The sequence below is a fragment of the Sapajus apella genome, unplaced genomic scaffold (genome assembly GCF_009761245.1).
Source record: "Sapajus apella isolate SASKATOON/1434 unplaced genomic scaffold, GSC_monkey_1.0 scaffold147, whole genome shotgun sequence".
NCBI lineage: Eukaryota > Metazoa > Chordata > Mammalia > Primates > Cebidae > Sapajus > Sapajus apella.
Window position 1 is genome coordinate 1,444,886 of NW_022437087.1, and position 22,200 is coordinate 1,467,085.

At 43.1% G+C, this 22,200-nt stretch overlaps 1 protein-coding gene and 1 long non-coding RNA gene across 4 annotated transcripts in view; both read left to right on the forward strand.

Annotated features, from left to right (window-relative positions):
• Positions 1-1,131: 1,131 nt before the first annotated feature.
• SH3GL3 (SH3 domain containing GRB2 like 3, endophilin A3) overlaps positions 1,132-22,200 on the forward strand; it is a 143,741-nt gene continuing 122,672 nt past the window's right edge. For all 3 annotated transcript variants that reach the window (XR_004264668.1, XM_032264797.1, XM_032264798.1), the window contains exon 1: positions 1,132-1,579. Coding sequence is in view for 1 of the 3 variants with exons in the window: in XM_032264797.1 (XP_032120688.1) it covers positions 1,535-1,579 (45 nt within the window). In the remaining 2 variants the exon portion in view is untranslated. The remainder of the gene's footprint in view (positions 1,580-22,200) is intronic.
• On the forward strand, positions 13,572-15,335 carry LOC116540977. The gene is made up of 2 exons (XR_004264669.1): positions 13,572-14,700; positions 15,013-15,335. It is a non-coding gene; the product is annotated as an uncharacterized LOC116540977 (long non-coding RNA).

Here is a 22,200-nt window from a genome sequence, read left to right on the forward strand (position 1 = left end):
TATGCCATTCTGACCCAGCTGTCACCACCCTTTTAGTTATCTATCAGTGGCTGGTGTCAGCTGGGCAAGCCCACGGCACTCACCCAAGTCATACTCATTAGCCCTCCAACTAGCTGCCCTTATCCCAGGATTGCCACTAAGTTCAAACATGTTTTCCCCCAGTATCAGAGGAGGAACATTGCTTATTCCAGTCTGCATGATCCAAGTGGAAGTGAGGAAACCAAGGCCCAGAGAGGTGTGTAGTTACTTGCCCAGTCCTCAAAAGGATGAAGTCAGGGTAAGAACTAGCTCTGACTGGGCGCTGGGAGCTAATGGCTAGGGTAGGAACTGCATGACTTTTGTCCTGGAGAAATGTTATGGCAGGCGGACACCAGGGCACAGGCATACACCCGAAGTGTCCAGGGTAGACAGGGACTGCTGGTCACTCCAGATGGAACCTGGTAAGGGCCCAAAAAGAGACTGAAGCTGGGAAATGTTTTTGTTTTCAGTGTGAAGCATTGCCAAAAGTTTGTTCTAGGTCTTGGGAATCCTCAGGACCTTCAGAAGCCAGATTCAGCGAAGATGCTGTACCTCTTGGGGACAGCTCTGACACGAGGTCAATACAATGCTTCATGTCCCTGGCTGGGCTTGGCTGTGGGCCTGCAGAACTCTGGACCCCATGCAAATGGACACTCTGACACCGCTGGTAGGGGTTACTGAGGGAGCTGAGTCCCTGGTTTGGTGGACTCCCCCGGCTAGGCAAGGAGCTGCTTATGGCCCCTTGGAGATGGTTGCTTTTAGTGCAGTTAACAGTGGGCTCAGAGCACCAAGTAGGCTAGCACCATATATATTAGTAAATTGCTCCATAACTCTAGGGCTCCCAGAAGACCAAAGTCATCTGAGCAGTTTGCACCGCGTGGAGAGAGGAGAAAGCCCGCCACCCACAGACCGCTTCCTCCTCCTACAGGTCCCCCATCCAGTAGCATTTCTCTCTCGCTAGGCGCGTTTCAGAGCATTCCTTTCTTGAACTTACACCTACCGAAAATGCGCCGGAGGGAGGCGATGTTGCCTGTGAACCAAAGCCGGTTTCGCACCAAGACCCAGAAACAGAACTGATCTCTCTCCGGGTACCCAGGACAATCTCAGGGCCAGATCTATACCGTCCCGCGCCCAGCAAGAAGCGCTGTGCGCCTGTGCTCCCCGACCCCCGGCACATCCCCACGCCCAGCTTCCCAGGCCGGTCTTCTGCGTGGCTCAAGTCGCCCAGGTCTCCACGCAACAATGCAGCGTGGGCGGCCCCAGCGGCCTCATTTGCATATCGCCGCGGCTCGGCCAATGGGCTGCGCAGGGGCTCTGGAACGCAGTGTTGCCATCGGCGTGCGCGCGTGTGTGCGAGTGTGACAGCGGCTGTGGCTGTGGCCGTGGCCGTGGGAGGCGGGCCCGGCGGAGCCCAGCCGCGCGGGGACCGGCCCGGGCTCCCGCTCCCCAAGCGCATCGCGGCCGCGTGGCCCGGCAGAGCCCTGAGACCACCCGGCCCCGGCCGGCCGCAGTCGAGATGTCGGTGGCCGGGCTGAAGAAGCAGTTCCACAAAGCCAGCCAGGTAGGGACTGCGCAGAGGAGGGAAGGAGGGAGGGGGACGAGGAGGCTGCTCCCCCACTAGGCTCCCGGGCCTTTGGGACTCGGGCTCCCTAAAGGGCCTCCCTCGGGGCTCAATTTCTTCCCGCCTAGGAGGGCGCGAGGGTGGGGTGAGGGGCCGCCTGCTCTCTCCTCGGCGTCTTGGCGCCTCCTCCTTCCCATTCCCCAGCCCCCGGCTCTGCCCTGGGCCGCTGTAAATCGGAGAGGTTCTGCGGAGCTGAGGGCTGAGGTGGTGGCCGCGGGGACTCGGGCGCCGGAGACAGAGTGGGCGTGGGGAGGCCCCGACGCGCGTGGGGAGGACGACCCACAGGGCGAACGATGCCGGCAGGGCCTCCCTCGAGTCCCCAGCCTTTTGGTTGGGAGCGCCTCGTGGGGGGCCCATCCTCCACCGGCCACCGGCGCCTCCAGAGATGAAGTGTACTTGGCGCTTGGCTGGGCCCCGCCGAGCTCCCCGCGCGCGCCTCGAAATGGCCCCGGCTGGACTGTGCCCGGCTCCCGGGCTAGGGCTCTCCACCGCGGTCCTTCCCCTCCCCGCCGCTTCCCGGTGTCGGCCTGGGGCTGTGCATCACGTTTCTGTTCTCAAAGAGCTGACAGCCTGCTGGGGAGACACGGAGACAGACACGTAAACAAACAGTGCTAGACACACCTCCACGCACCGAGGATGGCAAATAACACAGTGCGGGCGTCAGGGAGAGCTTCCCGGAGGAGGAGACATACCATTCGAGAATTAAGTATGAGGAGGAATTATGGTTGAGAGTGAGGGAGGATAGGAGGAAGGGCGTTCTGAGCAGAGGAAACAGGAAAACAGGCAGGGAGACATGAAATTGTGCGTGTGCGTGTGTGTGTGTGTGTGTGCGCGTGTGTGTGTTGACGACACGCAAATTTGTTTTTCAACGTCAATATTGCAGGCTCTTCCTGCTGTGGCAGAGCTCACGTTGGAAAACCTGCTCCCCACCAGCACCGCCGCATCTGTTGCTTCTCCCACCTCTCTCCCCAACCCCAGCTCCAATTTTGCTAGAACCAGGGTAGACAGATTTCATTCAACGTCCACTGGGTTGGGGTGCATATCCTGACCTGGAGCTCAGGGGATGAGGCCGGTACTGGAGCTACAAATTTTTGGTGATTTCCATCCTAAACAGAAATTTTAAAATGTATGTGCAGACAAAAGTGAGAAAATGCACAGTGAGTTAAAGACCGACTCTAGAGAGCATCCGCGTTTAGGGACAATATTTAGCCCAGTACTGGATGAGCAGTGACCACTCAATAAATATTTATTGAATAGATGAAATTTTGGGGTGGCACAACTCAGGAAAGAAAGAACTCGTAGATTACAGGAGAGAGAAGAGCATCATGGAAGGGGGACATTTAAAGGCAGGAGCAATCAGCAAGTGCTTCTGCGAGCTAGGTATTGTGGAGTGCTCTCAGATGGTACAGCCAGGAGGCCGAGCGCCGCTGTGGGCAGGGCAGTGCCAGAGTAATCGCTGGCTGTGCTTGTTACACTGGGTCCCTTAGCATTGGCAGGAAATGAGCCTCCTTTAGAAAACGTTTCCTATATTGGGTATGGACTTCATAGGAGCAAATCTGAGAGATAACCAAAAACGTAAACCCTTGGGTGATTTAAGCTGGTTTCTGACCAGTAATCATAATGAATGGTTGAAATCCTTGGAAGTTATTGGCATTGGAGAAATATTTTGCCAGTGATGGGTAGTTTGGTTTAACTACCTGTAATCAGTCCATTAAAAATGAAATGAGCACGTCTAATTTAGTCTTATTTTTTGGAATTTTGTTTTTTTTTTTTTTTTTTTTGCATGAGCTTAAATAATTTATAACTTTATCTGGAAGGAAAGGCATCACAGATTCTTTCTGGGCTTCCTAGCCATATTTTGTGGTGAAAGTACTCAGTAGATATGTTTTAATAGGTTCTAGAAGTCTTTCTAAGAAATCTTGCAGTGCAACAATTTGGTGGAGAAATCAGACCGGTTTAATATAATATGAGGGGGCGCAATAATAAAAAATGCCAGATGTTTTTCTCAGACGACACTTTAACAGCAGGTTTTAATTCACTAGAACTTTCCTGGGGCCGGGGAAGGGAGCCCCAGATGGTGTCAATGGCTAAAATAATTCCCAGGGATCTAGATTTGGCGCAGCCACTGAGCAGCTCTGTAATCTTGGGAACATAACTTAACCCATCTGGACCTTGGTTTCTATCTGTATGGTGACTGAGAGAATTTAGAAGGTCTGTTATAAAATTAATTGTGGCAATGGTTGCACAACTCTGTGAATATACTTAAAACCACAGGATTGTACACTTTGAGAGAATTGTATGGTATGTGAAATATATCTCGATAAAGTGATACACCTATGTCTCTGTGTCTGAGGGTGTGTGTGTGTGTGTATACACCTCAGTGCTGAAATTCTTAAGTAAATTTAAGCATTTCAGAGTAAGACAAAGATGACAAAGTGAACCTTTTACAGATAAGGGATCCAGGACCATGGCAAACTGAGATTATTTTTCTGAAAGTAGGTGAGGTAAAATTAACTGTAAACTGATTAACTACTATTCCTTTTTTCCTGGTACCTTTCCTATCTCTGGGGAAAAAAACCCTACTTTACAGAGAATGAAGAACTGTAAACCATGGGGATTATGCATCATTTTGGCAGCACATGGAGACCAACAGGAAAGAGGAAGAAGAAATATGCTAAAAGAGTATAAGTTAACAACAAAATTTAATTAATTCTAAGCTTCAGCATTTGAGACTAGAACCCAAATTTTTCAAGTGCATAGTTACATATTTTTTCTCTTGACAAGATTTTTGATAGAGCTGTTTACTCTTCTGGCGGAGACGTAGCTTGAGTTATTATAAGTAAATACAAATAGCATAGATAGCGCATTGTGGTTTCTTGTAAATGTGGTGCCTAACCAATACAGATATAGCTTACAATAATTACCTTTGTGTTACCACTCACTGATGTGTGTTTGTATGCTTATTTCACAGTAATTTTTCCTGATAGCATTTATTGTTGAAGAAGGAAGTTCAGGCCACACCTGTGTGTCCTCTGACCTGGAATGTACTCATAGCCATGTTCTTTCCATTTCTGGACCTTCTTGTCTTCCAGGGGCCTTGCTCTGCATCCTGTAAAAGTCCAGGGACCAGTTTCATCTCTTCTCTCCCCTCTCCCAAGCCTACCGCTACTGATGACACTTGTGGACTCCATGTTAAATTTACTTCTTTATGCCTTTTTACCTCTGCCATGTGACCCAGCAACACATGCCAGAGGCTAAAGGGGACTCCTTGTAGGCCAGAAAGAAGGGGAGCCTCTAACACAGTGCTTTTTTGCAACTTTTCCCCCTTCCTCTTTTAATGCGTTAGCCAGAAAAATGATAAGGGGTCATGAGGGGCCTGTATATATTTCCTGTAATCACTGGCTGTACAGGCTGGCCATATATGGGTAAATGCTTCAGAGAAGGATATTCTTTGTAAATCATGAGATTCCCTAGGGAGGCAATGAATGTCTCTTGTTTCTCTATCTCATTAGAGAGAAAGATAAAAATGTACTTTGCAAAATCCATAATGATTTATTTTTTTCTCTTAAATGCATCAGAAAATATATTAAAGCTAAAACATTCTTGCTCCTTTCCAAACAGACTGATAAATTAATTGATAAATCTCTTTCTTTTAAAGTCAGGATGTGAAGATAGATGTTTAAAATGAATAATTGATTTTGATTTTTAAAAATATCTTAAGGATACAATATAATCCAAACATTTCTTACCACTGGTGACTTTTTGTTCTATAAAGTGAAGGTGACTCACGATATCACTTGGAATTTGATTTAAAAATGCATTTGAAGGCAGAAGTGTTTTTTCCTACTGCTTTAGTTAAATTTTTCAGCTTTATTAACAAATTGAATGTAAATTAATTTCCCAAAGTTAAGTGTATGTGGGGGTATCTCATGTGTATTTGGGGAAGCTATTATTGGCATGCTTTACCCAGAAAAGATAACTGTCAGTAAACAACTGACACACTGTTTGGCCAAACAATGAATATATTCTGGAGAATCTTTATCAGTGAAACGTGGATAGTTAGATTTTGCTTTCCAATAGAAACCTGGGAAAGTGTTGAGCTGAGGGGAGAGTATAGGAGAAGTACTATGGATGAGATCAGGGAGGCGTTTCTAGTTCTAACTATTCCAGTTCTTTGAAATGCCTTCCCCATGGGAATTCCTTCCTAATTTCCAGGGTCATCCCACTGTTTTTACCACACATAGCACCAGCAGCCAGTGACCTTCCTGAGCCAAGTGTTGTTCCTTCTGACTTCTGAATCCAGTGGGTAATGGTGTCTTTTCCCTGTCCCTGGCTATATCTTTCTCAAACAATAACGCTACTAAATACTTTGCCTGTTCAAATCATCTGTCAGTGGTAGAGGCTGCTGCTATTTCAGGCTGGACGACTTGAGTCCTCCCTAGTGAATCTGATACCAGAGTCACATCTTCTCATCCTTACCTTTCTTCCTTCTGGGCCACATATCAAAGTTCTGGAGGGTCTTGTGAGCTCATGTGCAGTGCTTTGCTTCAGTGCTTCTCCAGTGCAACAGTGGCAGGCACACCTGGCTAGTCACTCCACTGTGCTTCCAATCCCATCTCATTTTCTCAGGGACTTTGCTCCTGTTGCGTCTCTTCTCTGCCCTATTGTTTCTTCTCTCCTGGATAATTTCCACTGTAAGACAAAGAAGGGTGTATTAGTCAGTGTTCTCTAGAGGGATAGGACTAATAGGATAGATGTATATATGAAAGGCAGTTTATTCAGAAGTATTGACTCACACGATCACAAGATGAAGTCCCACAACAGGCCATCTGCAAGCTGAGGAGCAAGGAAGCCAGTCTGAGTCCCCAAACCTCAAAAGTAGGGAAACTAACAGTGCAGCCTTCAGTCTGTGGCTGAAGGCCCGAGAGCCCCTGGCAAACCACTGGTGTAAGGCCAAGAGTCCAAACTGGGAGTCCAAAGTTCAAGGGCAGGAAATATCAGCATGGGAGAAAGATGAAGGCCGGAAGACTCAGCCAGTCCAGTCTTTCCACATTCTTCTGCCTGCTTTATTCTAGTTGCTCTGTCAGCTGATTAGATGGTGCCCACCCAGATTGAGGGTGGGTCTGCCTCTCCCAGTCCAATGTTCAAATGCTAATCTCCTTTAGCAACATCCTCATGGACACACCCAGAAACAATACTTTGCCTCCTTCAATCCAATCAAGTTGACACTCAGTATTAGCCATCACACTGGGGTTTAAGAAAATGGTGGCAGGTCTAAGCAAAGTCATGGAGAGTTTTTGAATGTTGAGTCTTGTAAAGGGAGTTTTGTGTACAATCAGGTTGGCTGGGATTGGAAGGCAATTTAAGAATTTAGCCTTGGTGTCAGGGATGCACTGATGCAGGACCAGAGAAACAGGATTTTCTCAGAATGTTGATCTACTCCTAGTAAAAACTTGCAAGAGGATTTGATTTTAATTCTGAAATTGATTTCTTTACATTTTCAGCCTTCTTCTGAACTACAGCTTTTTCATGTTTTACAGTTTCTGCCTAATTTCAAATTGAAAGCGCTGCCTTCTTCATTTGAAATGATAATTTCATTTCTTGAGGTAGAGTTTTGCTCTTAAAGCTTTTCAGAGTCATATCTCAAGAGTTTGGCTTTTTACTACATCTCACGACATACAATTTGCAGGTCACGCATCATTGCCTTCTGCTCTTCTTCCTTCTCTCCTTGAAAAGGTGTATCTTCTTGTTTAACTTGAGTGATGACTCTCTCAACTTTTTCATCAGTTCCTGTGGCTGTTTTCCCCCAGTTCTCACTCTGTCACTGTTATTATGGCTCCCCTCCCATCCCTGCTCCTCTTGGTTCCTCCCCTCCCCTCCTCTTCCCTCTCCTTCCTTCTCCCTCTCCCCCCCCCCCCCCCCTTTTTTTTTTTCTTTTTTTTTTTTTTTTTTTTTGATGTCTTGCCCTGTCGCCCAGGCTGGAGTGCAGTCATGTGTTCATAGCTTACTGCATCCTTGACCTCCTGGGCTTAAATGATCCTCCCACTTTAGCGTCTGAAGTAGCTGACACTAAAGGTGCATGCCACCGTGCCTGGCTTTGGCTTTTCTTGATGTGTTTAAATTGTTCCATGTAACCAGGCAATTTCATGTGCTCTTTAATTTTTATAAAAGCCACGCATTCCACTGGTCAAGGTACTGGTTTCCTTGTTTACATTATTCTTCCATAATATGGTATATAATCATAACCTTGGACACATACTTTTCCAGTGTCTAATTGAATTCAAATACCATTTCATCAGGTTCAACCTCCAGGTTATCTAAATGGGATTCCCAAAGGAAGAAGTACTCATATTGCGGGAGATTTTTCTTTGCCTTTTCAGTAAATGGCCTGGGAAACAGAGCTTTCATGTTTTAGTAAGAGTTTACTGTGCTTTGTGCTGTCTTTATTGGCTTTTTGATTATTTAGAAAAACTGCATTATCTCTAATAAGTGATGTCCATCTTTAAAAAATGATGTGTGTGGATGTGTTATGAATATTCTAAAAATTATGTAAACTGTTTAAGGGTCTCATGGTCTTGGTATGACGCTGTTAGTCATGATTCTGGTTGTTATCTTAAAATACTGTACACAATAGAAGTAACTAAATTTCCTTGTTGTTACAATAAATTCTCATCAAATTTTAACCATGGCTATTCTAAATTTTTATCATCTACAGTTTTGATTCTTCTCATAAAGTCATCTTTAGTCAAACGTAAAGAAAAGACTAATAAGTAGTCTTGAATACATGTTTCTGATAACTTAAAAATCAATGGATAAAGTACAAATTTCCAAAACTCTAAAATAACTGACATATTCATGAAATGCTAACCAAGATCAAACAGAGCAACAATTAATTACATGGGGCTAAACTGATAATGGATTGTGATTTTTATGACTTTTATTTGAAATATTGCTAATTTATTTAATATTTTATTTTCCAGATTTAAGGAAACTTTTTTCTTGAGGTACCTATAGCAATTTGGTAATGTATACTTATGTGAATAATATTAAAATGTTTGCTTTTGTCCGGGTGCAGTGGCCCACGCCTGTAGTCCCAGCACTTTAGGAGGCTGAGGTGGGCAGATCATGAGGTCAGGAGTTCGAGACCAGCCTGACCAACAGGCGAACTGATTGAACCCTGGAGGTGGAGGTTGCACTGAGCCCAGGAGGTGGAGGTTGCAGTGAGCCGAGATTGCACCATTGCACTCCAGCCTGGGCAACAGAGCCAGACTCCGTCTCAAAAAAAAAAAAAAAAGGTTTGCTTTTTGTCCATATCTTAAAATTAAAAAGAAAACTATTCATGAGTATTTGAAATTTTATAACAATGTATAACAATATGCAATGTAAATTGTTAATTATATTAGCAAGGTTTGGCTTAGACATATTTAAAAATCCTTATAGGTACTTCGGATAAAATCTGAAGCCCATCTTGATTTAAACTTCTTGCTTCAAAAGTTAAAAAAAAAAGTTCAATCTGAGATTCAATCACTATTCTCACTGTACTTATGTAAATACTCAGGACAAATCTGACAAAACTAATTTATTTTACATACAAATTAGTCTTACTCTGAGTACTTTAGTAAAATTAGTATGACAATGATATACCTGTTATTAGACTGTAGTTCTGTGAGTTTTTTCAAGTTTTATTACATACTTGTAGAAGGGACTGGATTTTAAATTCTTCTGGTTTCCTCTAATCCAGTTTTCTCCTATGGAATTTTAAAATGGAATTACTAGCAATGGGAACTGCTCTTTTCTAAAGCTCTGTAAGCTAAAACTAAACAACTTAATATAAATTACAGGGGACAAGCCTTGTGCCTGATATGTGGGTCACACAGAAAGTTCACGAAACTTCCCGATGCCATAGCCAGAGGCATTCAGACTGCAAAATTGCTGACTTCACACTGTGGACAGTGTTTACCAAGACCGTTGGAACAAGACGTCGTAATGAGATTCTCTCCCCTTGTAATGCTTGCCTTTTTCACTTGACAGCATAATGCCATAATTAAAAATTTCACAATCAGTAACAATTACGGGCAACTGAACAAGACCTGATCTAAGAAATCCTTTAGTCTACCTACTGGGTAGCTTTGGCAATGTCCCTAACTACTTTTTGTTCCTATTGTCCTAGTGGCCCCTTTTACAGAGTTAGCGTTCTCTGCTTTAATTTAACCCAGTCATGGAATACTACTCAATGGCTATGGCAAGTCTTACCCAGTTCTCCATGGTCTTTTGATTTGTTTCGTTGGTTGCCCTTAGGCTTGGCAGAACCATTGCATAAACTAGATTTGTCATACTCCTGTTGTTTTTACATTGTAAAACAACTGGTCTCGAACATGTGTTCGAGGAACAAGATGTGCACCTATTGTCCGTCAAATCTCTGCAGAAATGCAACTTCTAATAGAGTGATGTTTGTCTAGTGTTTTAAAATGATCTGTGGAACAGATGAAATCAAACCTGATGACATCCAGACAGACTAAACCTGAGAGTGTCTCCTTATGGCCTTCTTGTTGCTCAAATGTGGCCAAAATGGCTTGATACTGACTTCCAGTTGATAATCACCTCCCCCTGATGTTGTCTAAGAATACCTATCCAGGACAGGTCCATCCCAGCACCCAGGACATTCAAAACCTGACTACAGGCTGATTGATCTTTCTCCAAAGAAAGATCTTGATCAAAACAGGGAAATGTGAAAGTTGCAGATATGAAGATAAAGTTTTGTCAAACTCAAACAAATTTGAGTCAGGGAGGCATGAAAGAGAAGGGCTCATGCTTGCATATCCCAGATAAGGCTATCTCAAGGACTTTCTAAAATAACTCCACAAGAAATTCCTTCACATCTTTCACATATCTCATTCTTTTCATGACTTAACATTCTGCACATATGCAAACATTTCTATTACCAGATTTACTATTAGACATTCTTTAGAACTGTAGCAATTCAGATAAGATGCTGTTGAAAGAACCCTTGCCTGGTAATGGCATCTCCACCAATGAACTGATGCCAACTCTGGCTTTGAGCTTCTGGAAAAAATGAACTCTTTCCAAGCAGCTTATATGAACTTATCCTTTTTTGCTAATAAAACCTTTCCCTTACCATCTCCTCTTTACGTCTGTGGCTTACTATGGCTGTGCTATAGTAAGATTACATTATAGTAAAGTTATATTATAGTCTGAGTAGATTATAATATACTATAATCTGTGCCCAGATTATAATTCTTTTTTTACCTACTTTTGGACAAATACATTAAATTAGGAGATAATTATCTCTGATGTCTTTTTTAGCTTGATGCCATCCTCTCTAATATCTTCTGTCTTGAAAAAAGAAAGGAGGAAACCCTCCCTTGATCTTAGGCCCCTCTCCACCCTTGTCCTATTTACCTTCTCCCCTTCCCAGAAAAATAATTGAGAAAGTTATTTGTTGTCCCATGTCTGCTTTCTTTCTTTCTTTCTTTCTTTTTTTTTTTTTCCGAGACTTAGTCTTGCTCTGGTGCCCAGGCTGGAGTGCAGTGGCACAATCTTGGCTCACTGCAACCTCTGCCTCCCAGGTTCAAGCAATTCTCCAGCCTCAACCTTCCTAGTAGCTGGGACTACAGGCACATGCCACCGTGTCCAGCTAATTTTTGCATTTTTAGTAGAGATGGGGTTTCACCCCATCATGTCGGCCAGGCTGGTCTCAAACTCCTGACCCCAGGCGATCCACCCACCTACGCCTCCCAAAGTGCTGGGATTACAGGCGTCAGCCAACGCTCCTAGCTCTCTGCTTTCTTACCTATTGTCTTCTCAACGTATTCAAATTGGCTTTCTTTTTCTGTGCTTTGAGACCCTGCTTGCCTAGGTCTTGAGTTACTTCCAAATTGTCAAATCTCATGGTCACTTCTCCATCTGAGCTCTCAACAGCATTTGACCCAGTGGACTAGTCTCTGCATACAACACCTTATATACTTGCTCAGAGTTCTGGGCTCAGGGGCTATTCCTTCAGGCGTCTGTTAATGGCTCCTTCTCATGCCCTTGCCTCTAAATCCCGGAATCACCCAGGCCCTGACTTGGGTACCTCCTCTTTTCTAACTTTGCATGCTCCCAAGGTAGCTTCCTTAGCTGCACAGATTTACGTACAATCTATACATTGATTTCTCTCTAAATTTTCTAGCCCAGATGCTTCTCCTGTATGCAGACTGATAAATCTAAGTGCCTGCATCACCTTTTCCCTTGGATATTTAAAAAAAATCTCAAATTTAAGATATTCAAATGCCAACTCTTAATTATCTCTACCCCAACCTGTTTTTCTACTTGTGATCGCTCAAGTAAAACAAAACAAAGCAAAGTAAAACAAAAACCAGCACTCATCCTTGACATTTCTTTCTCTTATTCCCAATTCATTAGCAAGTCTTTCCTCTTGGTTCTACTTTCAAAATACAACCATTTGCTTTTCTCCATCTCTGCTACTATCATCCTGGTCCTGACCATCATTTCTTGCCCGCATGACTCTAGTAGCCTCCTAACCATTTTCCTCACCAGCTACAATTAATTTGCCCACAATGGCCAGGATGTTCTTTTTAAAAATGTACCTTAGCGCCTGTAATCCCAGCACTTTGGGAGGCCAAGGTGGGTGGATCACGAGGTCAAGAGCTCGAGACCATCCTGGTCAACATGGTGAAACCCCGTCTCTACTAAAAATACAAAAAATTAGCTGGGCATGGTGGCGTGTGCCTGTAATCCCAGCTACTCAGGAGGCTGAGGCAGGAGAATTGCCTGAACCCAGGAGGCGGAGGTTGCGGTGAGCTGAGATCGCGCCATTGCACTCCGGCCTGGGTAACAAGAGCGAAACTCCGTCTCAAAAAAAAAAAAAAAAAATGTGCCTCAGGCCGGACGTGGTGGCTCACACCTGTATCCCAGCACTTTGGGAGGGAGGCTGAGGTGGGTGGATCACCTGAGGTCAGGAGTTTGAGACCAGCCTGACCAATATGGCAAAAACCAGTCTCCACTAAACATGCAAAAATTATTGGGGGTGTGGTGGTACACGCCTGTAATCCCAGCTACTTGGGAGGCTGACGTAGGAGAGTTGCTTGAATCCGGGAGGTGGAGGTTGCAGTGAGCCAAGATCGTGCCACTACACTCCAGCCTGGGCAACAGAGTGAGACTCTCTCTCAAAAAAACAAAACAAAACAAAACAAAAACCATATCTTGGTATATGTTCTATGGGTACATTAAAACAATGTGTATCTGCTGTTGTTGAGTGGAGTGTCCCAAATAAATCATCTAAATATTGATTTGCTCTTGTTGGGTGATAGTGTTACTGAGTTCTTCTGTAACCTTACTGACTTGCTGTCTAGTTCTATTAATTGTTGAGATAAGTCTCTAGCTGTAATTATGGATCTGTCTCTTCTTTCATTGCTATCAGTATTGCTTTATATAATTTGCAGCTCTGCTGTTTGCTGCATACACATTTAGGATTGCCATGTCTACTTAGTGCACTCACTGTTTTATTATCATATAATGTTCCTCCCTGTCTCTGATAATTTTCTTTCCTCTGAAGTCTATTGAATATTAACATAGGCAATCCTACTTTTTTTTTCTTTTGTCCTGCTTTCTTTGGATTAATGTTTGCATAACATACATATTTTTCGACTTTCAACTGCCTGTATTGCTATATTTGATTTTTTTTTTTTTTTTTTTTTGAGGCAGAGTCTCAGTCCGTCACCCAGCCTGGAGTGCAGTGGTGCCATCTCAGCTCACTGCAACCTCCGCCTCCTGGGTTCAAGTGATTATCCTGCCTCAGCCTCCCAAGTAGCTGGGAGTAGCCCAGCTAATTTTTGTATTTTTAGTAGAGATGGGGTTTTGCCACGTTGGCCAGGGTGGTCTTGAACTCCCCTGACCTCAAGTGCTCTGCCCACCTCAGCCTCCCAAAGTGCTGGGATTACAAGCATGAGCCACTGAGCCTGGTCTGAAGTTTGTTTTTTATAGACAACCTATAGTTAGGTTATGCTTTTTAATCTACTGTGCCTGTGTTCCTTTTACTTGGTGTATGTAGACCACTTACATTTAATGTAATTATTTATATGTTAGGGCTAAAGGCTGCCATTTTATTTTGTGGGTATTTATTCGCTTGTTTGTTGGCTCTGTTTTTAATTTCTTTTCTTTTCTTTCCTGTATTCCTGTGTGTTAGGTGAAAGTTTTTAGTCTTCCATTTTGTTTTATATGTGTTTTTTGAGTATACCTGTTTATATTACATTTGTTGTGGCTGTTCACATGTGTGTGTATACATATGCACACATGTTATCAAAGTCTACTGATGTCATCATTTTACCAGTTCAAGTGAAGTGTAGAAAACTAACCTCCCTTTGTCTTCCATTGCCCTTCCCTATTTATAATATAATTTCATTAAATATTTCTTCTATATACATTTAGAAACACATTAGACAGTATTATAATTGGGCTTTAACCGTCAAATATAATTTAGAATACTTATGGAAAGGAGTCTATTATGTTTGCCCATACTTTTGCTTATCATGTTCTTCTTTTCTGATGTTCCATGATTCTGTTTATTATTGTTTCCTTTTTTAGAGAACCTTCTTTAGCCCTTCTTTCAGGGTAGGTCTGCTGGTAACAAATTCTCTTAGTTTTCCCTCTGCTGAGGATATCTTGATTTCTCCTTCATTTCTGAGGATATTTACTTAGGATATAAGATTCTGGGTTGATGGTTCTTTTCTTTAAGGAATTGAAAAATATTGTGCCACTTTATCCTGGTTTTTGTAAAGTTAAATTTTTAAATAAGCAGGAGGCCATTAACTTGAGACTGTTTTAATTACTAATGAACCACAGCCTAACAGTATGTAAACAAACTAAAAGCTAACTTAGAAGTATAACAAACAGCCAAGTTTCAGCCAGTCACAGGCAGTTAGCTGATCAGACTATGCTCAAATAAGGCAAATACTCATTACACCATACTCAAATAAAGCAGATGGCCAGTTGTAGGCAATCAAGTGATTTCATGACTTTGCTTCTGTGTCTGGCCTATAAAAGTTTACTACGCCGGGCGCGGTGGCTCACGCCTGTAATCCCAGCACTTTGGGAGGCCGAGGCAGGTGGATCACGAGGTCAAGAGATCGAGACCATCCTGGTCAACGTGGTGAAACCCCGTCTCTACTAAAAATACAAAAAATTAGCTGGGCATGGTGGTGCGTGCCTGTAATCCCAGCTACTCAGGAGACTGAGGCAGGAGAATTGCCTGAACCTAGGAGGCGGAGGTTGCGGTGAGCTGAGATGGCGCCATTGCACTCCAGCCTGGGTAACAAGAGTGAAACTCTGTCTCAAACAAAAAAAAAAAAAAAAAGTTTACTACTCATACTACTGGGCAGAGGTCTCTGAACTTCTACTGGTTCTGAGTGCTGCCTGATTCATGAATTGCCCTTTGCTGAAATAAACGCAATTGAGTTTGTCTACACTGTTTCATTTATCAGTGATTTTCGATGAGAAGCCTGCTGTAATTCAAACTGTTTTTGTCTATAGGTTAGGTGTTATTCTCTCAGTGCTTTCAAGATATTTTTTTGTCTTTAGATTTTAGAAGTTTGACTATGAGGTGTCTTGGTGTGGATTTCTTTTGCTTTATCCTGTTTGGGATTTACTTAGTTATTTGAATTTGTAGGCTGTCTTTTGCCAAATTTGGTAAATTGTTAGCCACTATCTCTTTGAGTGCTTTACCAGTCCTGCCTTTTTTCCCCTTCTCTTTTTGGAATGCTAATGACACGAATGTTAGATCTTTTGTTGTGGTCCCTCATGTCCCTGCAGCTCTGTTCTTTTTCTTATTTTTTTCCCCCAGTTTGTTTTCTCTCTGTTATTCAGATTGGGTAATTATTATTGTTCTATCTTCCAGTTCACATTTTTTTTTTCTCTGTTTCTGCATTCGGTGGGTGAGATATATAGGCTATTTTTTAAAAATTTCAGTTATTATATATTTCAGTTCTAGAATGTCCATTTAGCTTTTCTTCATATGTTCCACTTATTTGCTAAGACTTTCTGTTTTTCACTGCTTCTAGCACCTTCACAGTTGCTTGTTGGCTTCTTTAGAATCTTTGTCAGATAATTTTAATGATTCTGTGATCTTGGTGCTAGCATCTACTGACTTATCTTTTCTCATTCAACTAGAAATCTTCTTGGGTTTTGACATGATGATTTTTTAATTAAAATCTGGGCATTTGGGGCTATGATATTATGAGACTCTGGATCTTATTTAAATTGTCTGGTTTTGCTTGTTTTCTTTGACATTGCGCTGGTAGGGGACATGGGGGGCACTGCCTTGTTACTTCCAGGTGGGGAAGTCTCTTCTCAGACTCCACTGACACTCAAGATGGCTCATTGTTGCTGAGGGGGAGTGAGAGTTTGGGCTATTAGGCCTCCACTGATAACAAGGCGCTCCTACCCTTCTCTGGCTGGGAGGAGTGGGAGAGTCTTGTTACTGCTCTGCACATGGCCTCAACTGACACCATGGGAGGGGCAGACTCAGTACCACCAGGTAGTTCTGACTTTCCACTAGGCATCCTTTGACATCACCCCAGTGGGGAGGAGGAAGGGCACCTCATTACTGCTGGTGGAGATGAAAGTTCAGGCTCCCTACATGCTCTCCACTACCACCAAAGTTGGGGGTGGGTGGGCATTGTTACTGCCTTGTGGGGTCTACTTGGCCTTCTCTGACACTACTCAGGGGTGAGGAGGGTGGTGGGCTGTTGGTTACCTCATTTCAGTCAGGCAAGGGTAGAAGTCTAGGCCCCCATTCATCTTTTGCTGGTGGGGATAGGGTTATGGCCACATTTTGTTTTTTCTGTGGTGTGTGGCTGGAGTAGAGCAGTTATTGTCCAAATGTTTTCTGTCTTGCTAGGCTGCCCCTTGCTCAGTCCCTTGGCTATAGAGAGCAGACCTTTGTTGGGGCTTTTCTTGTACCCATGGCATTTCCATGTTGCCAGCTTCTTCAGCTCCAAATCTTGGACACGTGAGGGAAAAAGAAAACTGAGGGAACCCATGACCATGTCCTTTCTTGGGCCCCAGGGTCCCAAGCTGGTGTGTCTTCTTCTCTCCACCTTGCAGAGTCTTCTTATGTTTGTGTTCTATGTAATGCCCAGGGTTTTTCATTATAGTTAGTGTGAAGAATAGAGAAAAGTATATCTACTCCATCTTCCTGAAGCAGAAGTCCTCTGTGCTACCCAGTTTTAAATCCCTTCTTAGCAGATGTTACTGTCTGATAATCTCTTGTCCTATTTATCCCTTTGGTATCCCGAGTCCCTCAAGCGCTGCCTAGCACATGGTAGCTGTACAGTAATTACATGCTAAATGTCAAATGGACATTCAGTAGGTGGTGATGATGGTGAACTGGGGCCTGGAGGTCCTGCTTCTGTTTACCTGCAGCCTGTTGTTTGCCTAGGTCCTCTTGATTTTTCTGGAGGGGGGAATGCTCAAAATCAAGATTTCATATGAAATGTCCTAGTTTTGAAATATTGGCTGTTAATTTCAATTTTTAAAAAGCTATGCAGACCAAAGAAACATGTGCGATTAATTATTATGATCCATTGCCAAATGGTTGGCAGCTTTTTTTCTTATTGTCTTAGGTAAGCGTCTATTGCTTGGATGGTTCGTCTGCAGGTTGCCTTTTTCTCAGTTTTGAATAGCGGAAGGATGTTACCTGCTCACCCATAGCATGGCCAGTATTTGCTCAGGAGCTGCATGTGGTCTCTGTAGAGACAACTCCTGGCTTTTTGTCTGAGGATGTTCCTGGAAACCTCATTGGAAGGCAGACTGGATAGTAATGAACTGAATGCTTGCCCTTGTGCTGTCGTGTTTGGCCCTTGAAGGAGCCTGGCTGGCAGAATGTGAGAATTGAGGCATGATTGGGGATAAGGGCAGAGAGCTGTCAAGTCATGATACAGATTTGACGGTGCTGAGTGGGCAGAGCAGCAGAAGGCAGGCTTTGAGATGAGTGGGCAGCCTCACAAGTGGGCTGAGCAGAGGCTGGCAAGAAATGAGGTGGAGGGAGTTCTTTGTTTGTAGTGACCTATTTAGGAATCTTTTCAGAACAGGATGCAAGCATGGATGTTCTCTAGAATGTTATAAGGCAGATATAATTCCCTCCTTGGTGGTCCCATGGAGCCTTACCTCAGTGTCAAAGTGATGCATCTTAAAACCTATGTTAATAAATTTTATATAATTATAACTGCATCTATAAAAACATAATTTTATGTATAATTTTATATAAAAATTTGTTTTTAAAGAAAAGTTAACTAGGCTGGGCACGGTGGCTCATGCCTGTGATCCAAGCACTTTGGGAGGCTGAGGCAGGCAGATCACATGAGGCCAAGAGTTCTAGATCAGCAGGGCCAATGTGGCAAAACCCCATGTGTACTAAATATACAGAAATTAACCAGGCGTGGTGTAACAGGCCTGTAATCCCAGCTACTCAGGAGGCTGAGGCAGGAAAATCGCTTCAACCTGGGAGACAGAGGTTTCAGTGAGCAGAGATTGCGCCACTGCACTCTAGCCTGGGCGACAGAGAGCTTCTGTCTCAAAATAAAAAGAAAAAAGTTAACCAGCATTCTTGAATTTTACCCATCCTGGATCTCTGCTACTTGCCTTGGTGTCCTAAACCAAGTGCATTTTCCAAGAAAAGACAGTCATTGCCTAAAACAAATTGTCACATGTTATACTGAAATTATTTTGGTTACTTATTGTGCCTGTCTTCCAGGTATTGCATATAGAAGTCTTGGGAGATGCTTGCTGAGTGAACGAATGTTTGCGCTCTTTTCTCATGACTTCACACTCACAGTGCACAGAAGTCTGAGGTTTGTAGACTACTGATTGCTAAAGAATTGGGATGTTGCACCAAAATTAAAATTTTCTTTATTGTATTATTTTTTGTATTTAACTCTGGCATCTACTTTGTTTGGAGCTTTTGTAATGTTGGCGTTCAGGGGCTCAGGGGAGCCCTCAGTTCCCCTGAGAGGATGTTTCTCCAGGTTCTTGGTCTATCACTCTCCAAGAACGGGAGAGGAGACCACAGTGCAGTGCGCAGTAAATGCTGGACTCAAAAGTGTTGTAGAAAGTGATTTATTTAGGTAGAGAGGGAAAAGGGGGAAGGAGAGAGAAAGAAACAGCTAGCTCTCACACTGAATGAGGGAAAGAAAAGCCGCTCTCACACTAAGTGAGAAGGGTTCCCAGAGGGAGAAAACCAGAGAAGGAAAACTCCCCTCACACGGAGTGAGAGAATCCGGAAAGATGGGATCCAGGAGAGGAAAGCAGCCTACACACTGAGTGGAAGGGAATAGAGAGAGAGATGGAGTTTAGGAGGGGAAGACAGGCTTCCACCACGGTGTGGAAGGGGACTCCAGAGGGGAAATCCAGGAGAGAGAAAGACTGCTTACGTGAAGGGAGTGTTTGTGGAAGGGGACCCAAACATGGAGTCCAAAGGGGCGTGGAAGAAGGGGACTTTTAATCTGGGAGGAACCCCCACCTTCCCCAAGACCTCTGGCCAATGAGAGGAGTTCCTTGGAACTTCCGCTGGAGTGATTGACTTTTGATTCTCCCTGCGCCCACGAAATTTAAAACAGAAACCGTTAAATCTCCCGGATGGAGAGGGATGGAGAGAGATGGGATGGGGGCATGGTGCTGGGAAGTTCTTGCCCTTAAACCTCCGCCCCCTTGTGGACCCTGAAAGGGACCACATTCCCTCACTTTTTCTTTTATAAATAAATAATTAGGAGTCAGGACTTCTAAACGTTTTATCTTCATATCCAGGAAAAATGTTTTGCAGTCGGTTAACCAGCCACCACGTGAGTATTGATCATGATACTAATTAGCTTTATTTTGCAGATGTGGTGGATGCTATACAAAGTATTTTAGTGGAAGAGCCTCATTTAATCCTCATAATAACTATCAAAAATATAATATTTTTATCCTCCTTCTACAAAAGAGGGAATTGAGGCTTGGCAAGGTCTAGTAAAATATGCTCAAGGCTATACTGGGCTTTCCAGGTCTCAAGAGCAGGCTTGTGTGATTCCAAGGCAAGTACTATACAGTGTTTGCTACCATCATGTGAGATAAATATTTATGTTTGTATTTGTCATCATTGCATGAAATAAATCTGTTGCTATTCTCTAGCCTTTTCCCTATGATTCTGAATCCTTGTATAAATTTAAGTTGTTTTCATCATTCATTAGAGCCAGATGTCATTTATTTACACTCTGTATTACAGAGAATACTCTAAAACAAGAGTTGGCAAAACATTTGGTGTGTGGGCCAAATATGACCCACTGCCTTTTTTATTGTACAGCTTGTGAGCGAAGAATGGTTTTTGTAGTATCTTTTAATGGTTGAAAAAAAATTAAAAGAATAAAAATATTTTGAGACACATGATAATTACATGAAATTCAAATTTTAGTGTTCATACATAAAGTTTTATTGGAACACAGCCATGTTCATTTACCTATGTGTTATCTGCGGCTGCTTTTGTATTACAAGGGCAGAGTTGAGTAGTTGTAGCAAAAGACAGCATGGAGCACAAAGCCTGAAATATTACTATGTGGCCCTTTACAGAAACTGTTTGCCAACAGTTGTTCTAAACTGTAAGTCTGGGGAATTGAAGTATGGTGGTATGCATGTTTCTGAAGCCCTGGATAGAACACTAGCAGTGTTTTGTCTGAATATGCAGTTTGATTGTGCATTTTTGGAGGATCCCCAAAGCTTAACAATTCTTTTTCATCCTGCTGACCTCAGAAGGGCCTCACTCTGGAATGCATTCTTACTTTGTAGCTCAGGAGATACAAGTACCAAAAAGTCACTTCTGCTAATGCCTCACCTGGGTGTCACACGCCAAACTCTTCTATCCAGATATTACGGTACTGGGGAAGAATGACCGTGATACGTTTGCTTGGATGGGGACTCTCATTTACTTGGATGGAAGAACTCAAGAAGCATTTTTGGGTTGCAGGTTGTTTGGGATCTTGCTGTGCGTTTCATTGTAATTTCTCACCAGGGGCACTGCTTGCTCTCCTGGCTGGGTTTACTTCATTTCTATCATCTTTCCTTTCTTGTTTTAATAATTCCTACTTCATCTTGCCTTCTCCTTTGCTTCATTTTGAAAGAGTCCCAATTTGCATTTTTTTTTGCCAATTCTCTACTTTCTTTTCCCAGGGCTCAAAAACGATTCTGGGGGGTGATGTCATTTTCATCTTTTTTCTCTGGCATGACTTAATCAAATAAGTACATATATTATAATTTGTGAGCTGTGTTCTGAGGGAACTAATTGCTCATCATATTCTTTTAAAAGGACCATGGCCAGTTTTAGTCTCGGTTAACTTCAGTCAGTTTGTACAATAGCAATGGAATGTTTTGGCGTCTATTGGAGCAGGTGTGGACCATATATGTCCTATAGACTTTTCAGAAATTTTATGCACAAATTATGTGAACCAGATGGTACCCTTTTGATTTGCTAGACATGCATACTTAAAGAAATATGGCGCATTTATTCTCCTTAGGAGACTTAGAGGGGGTTCTTTGGGGATGTAAATCAGCCAAAATTGTCCTAATTGAAAAATTCTTTGGAGTTTTTCATCAGTAAAATAAGCAGTGTACCATCAGAAGACCAGTGTAGACTTTGCGGGAACAGATATCACTGGATTCATTTGATTTACTTCTCTGAGAATGAAAGGCCCCATAGACCTAGGTAAAAGAAGATACAATACATGATACACTTTTACTTTGACAGGATTATGGATTTGCTCACTTAGGCCTCTTTGGGGACACTTTCAGCAGTGAGAGTATGTGGATATGAGGTAGGTGAAGGAGATGGCATGGGTCCCAGGGAATGAACAGAGAGCGAAGTCTAATTCATTAAACCGAAAGCCGAAGGCATTCTGAGAAGATGAGACTTTAGGGGAACTTGGAGATCATGGAAGGGCTGAACCTATGGAAGGGGAGCTCTTAGGTTTCCTCTGAGCAGGGAGAAGGTGTACATGAGTTGTAATTAAGTCTAGGCACAGAGATTTGGGATTCAGCAAGGATTGCAGAAGAGGAAATAGTATCTTTCTGCAGATAATATGAAGAGCACAGTGGAACTGGGAGCCCCAGCCAGGTGGGAGAGCTGAGTCTGGTTGGCTGTCTGCACTGGCACTTGCAGGGGACTTTGGGGAAATGTCTTTCAGTTTTCTTACCTGCAAATTGGGGTAAATACCTCAAAGGCTGATGGATTTGTGCAGCTTACAAAGTATTTGGCTTAATTCTGACTTATAATGTTGTGGTGAGGCTTAGAAGCGCTTATGTATCTCAAGCGCTTTATACGTGACATATAGTTTAATTAATGGAAGTTTTGGTACAGTAGTCATTTAGCATATTAAGAGTTTGGGTTTAGAATCAGAAATCTGGCTAGAGTCCCAGCTCAGCCATTTTGGTGGCTGTGTGATGGTGAACAAGTCACATATCCTATGTAAGCCTCACTCTCCTCTTCTGTATAGTAGGGTAAAGAGCAGCTCCAACATGGTGAA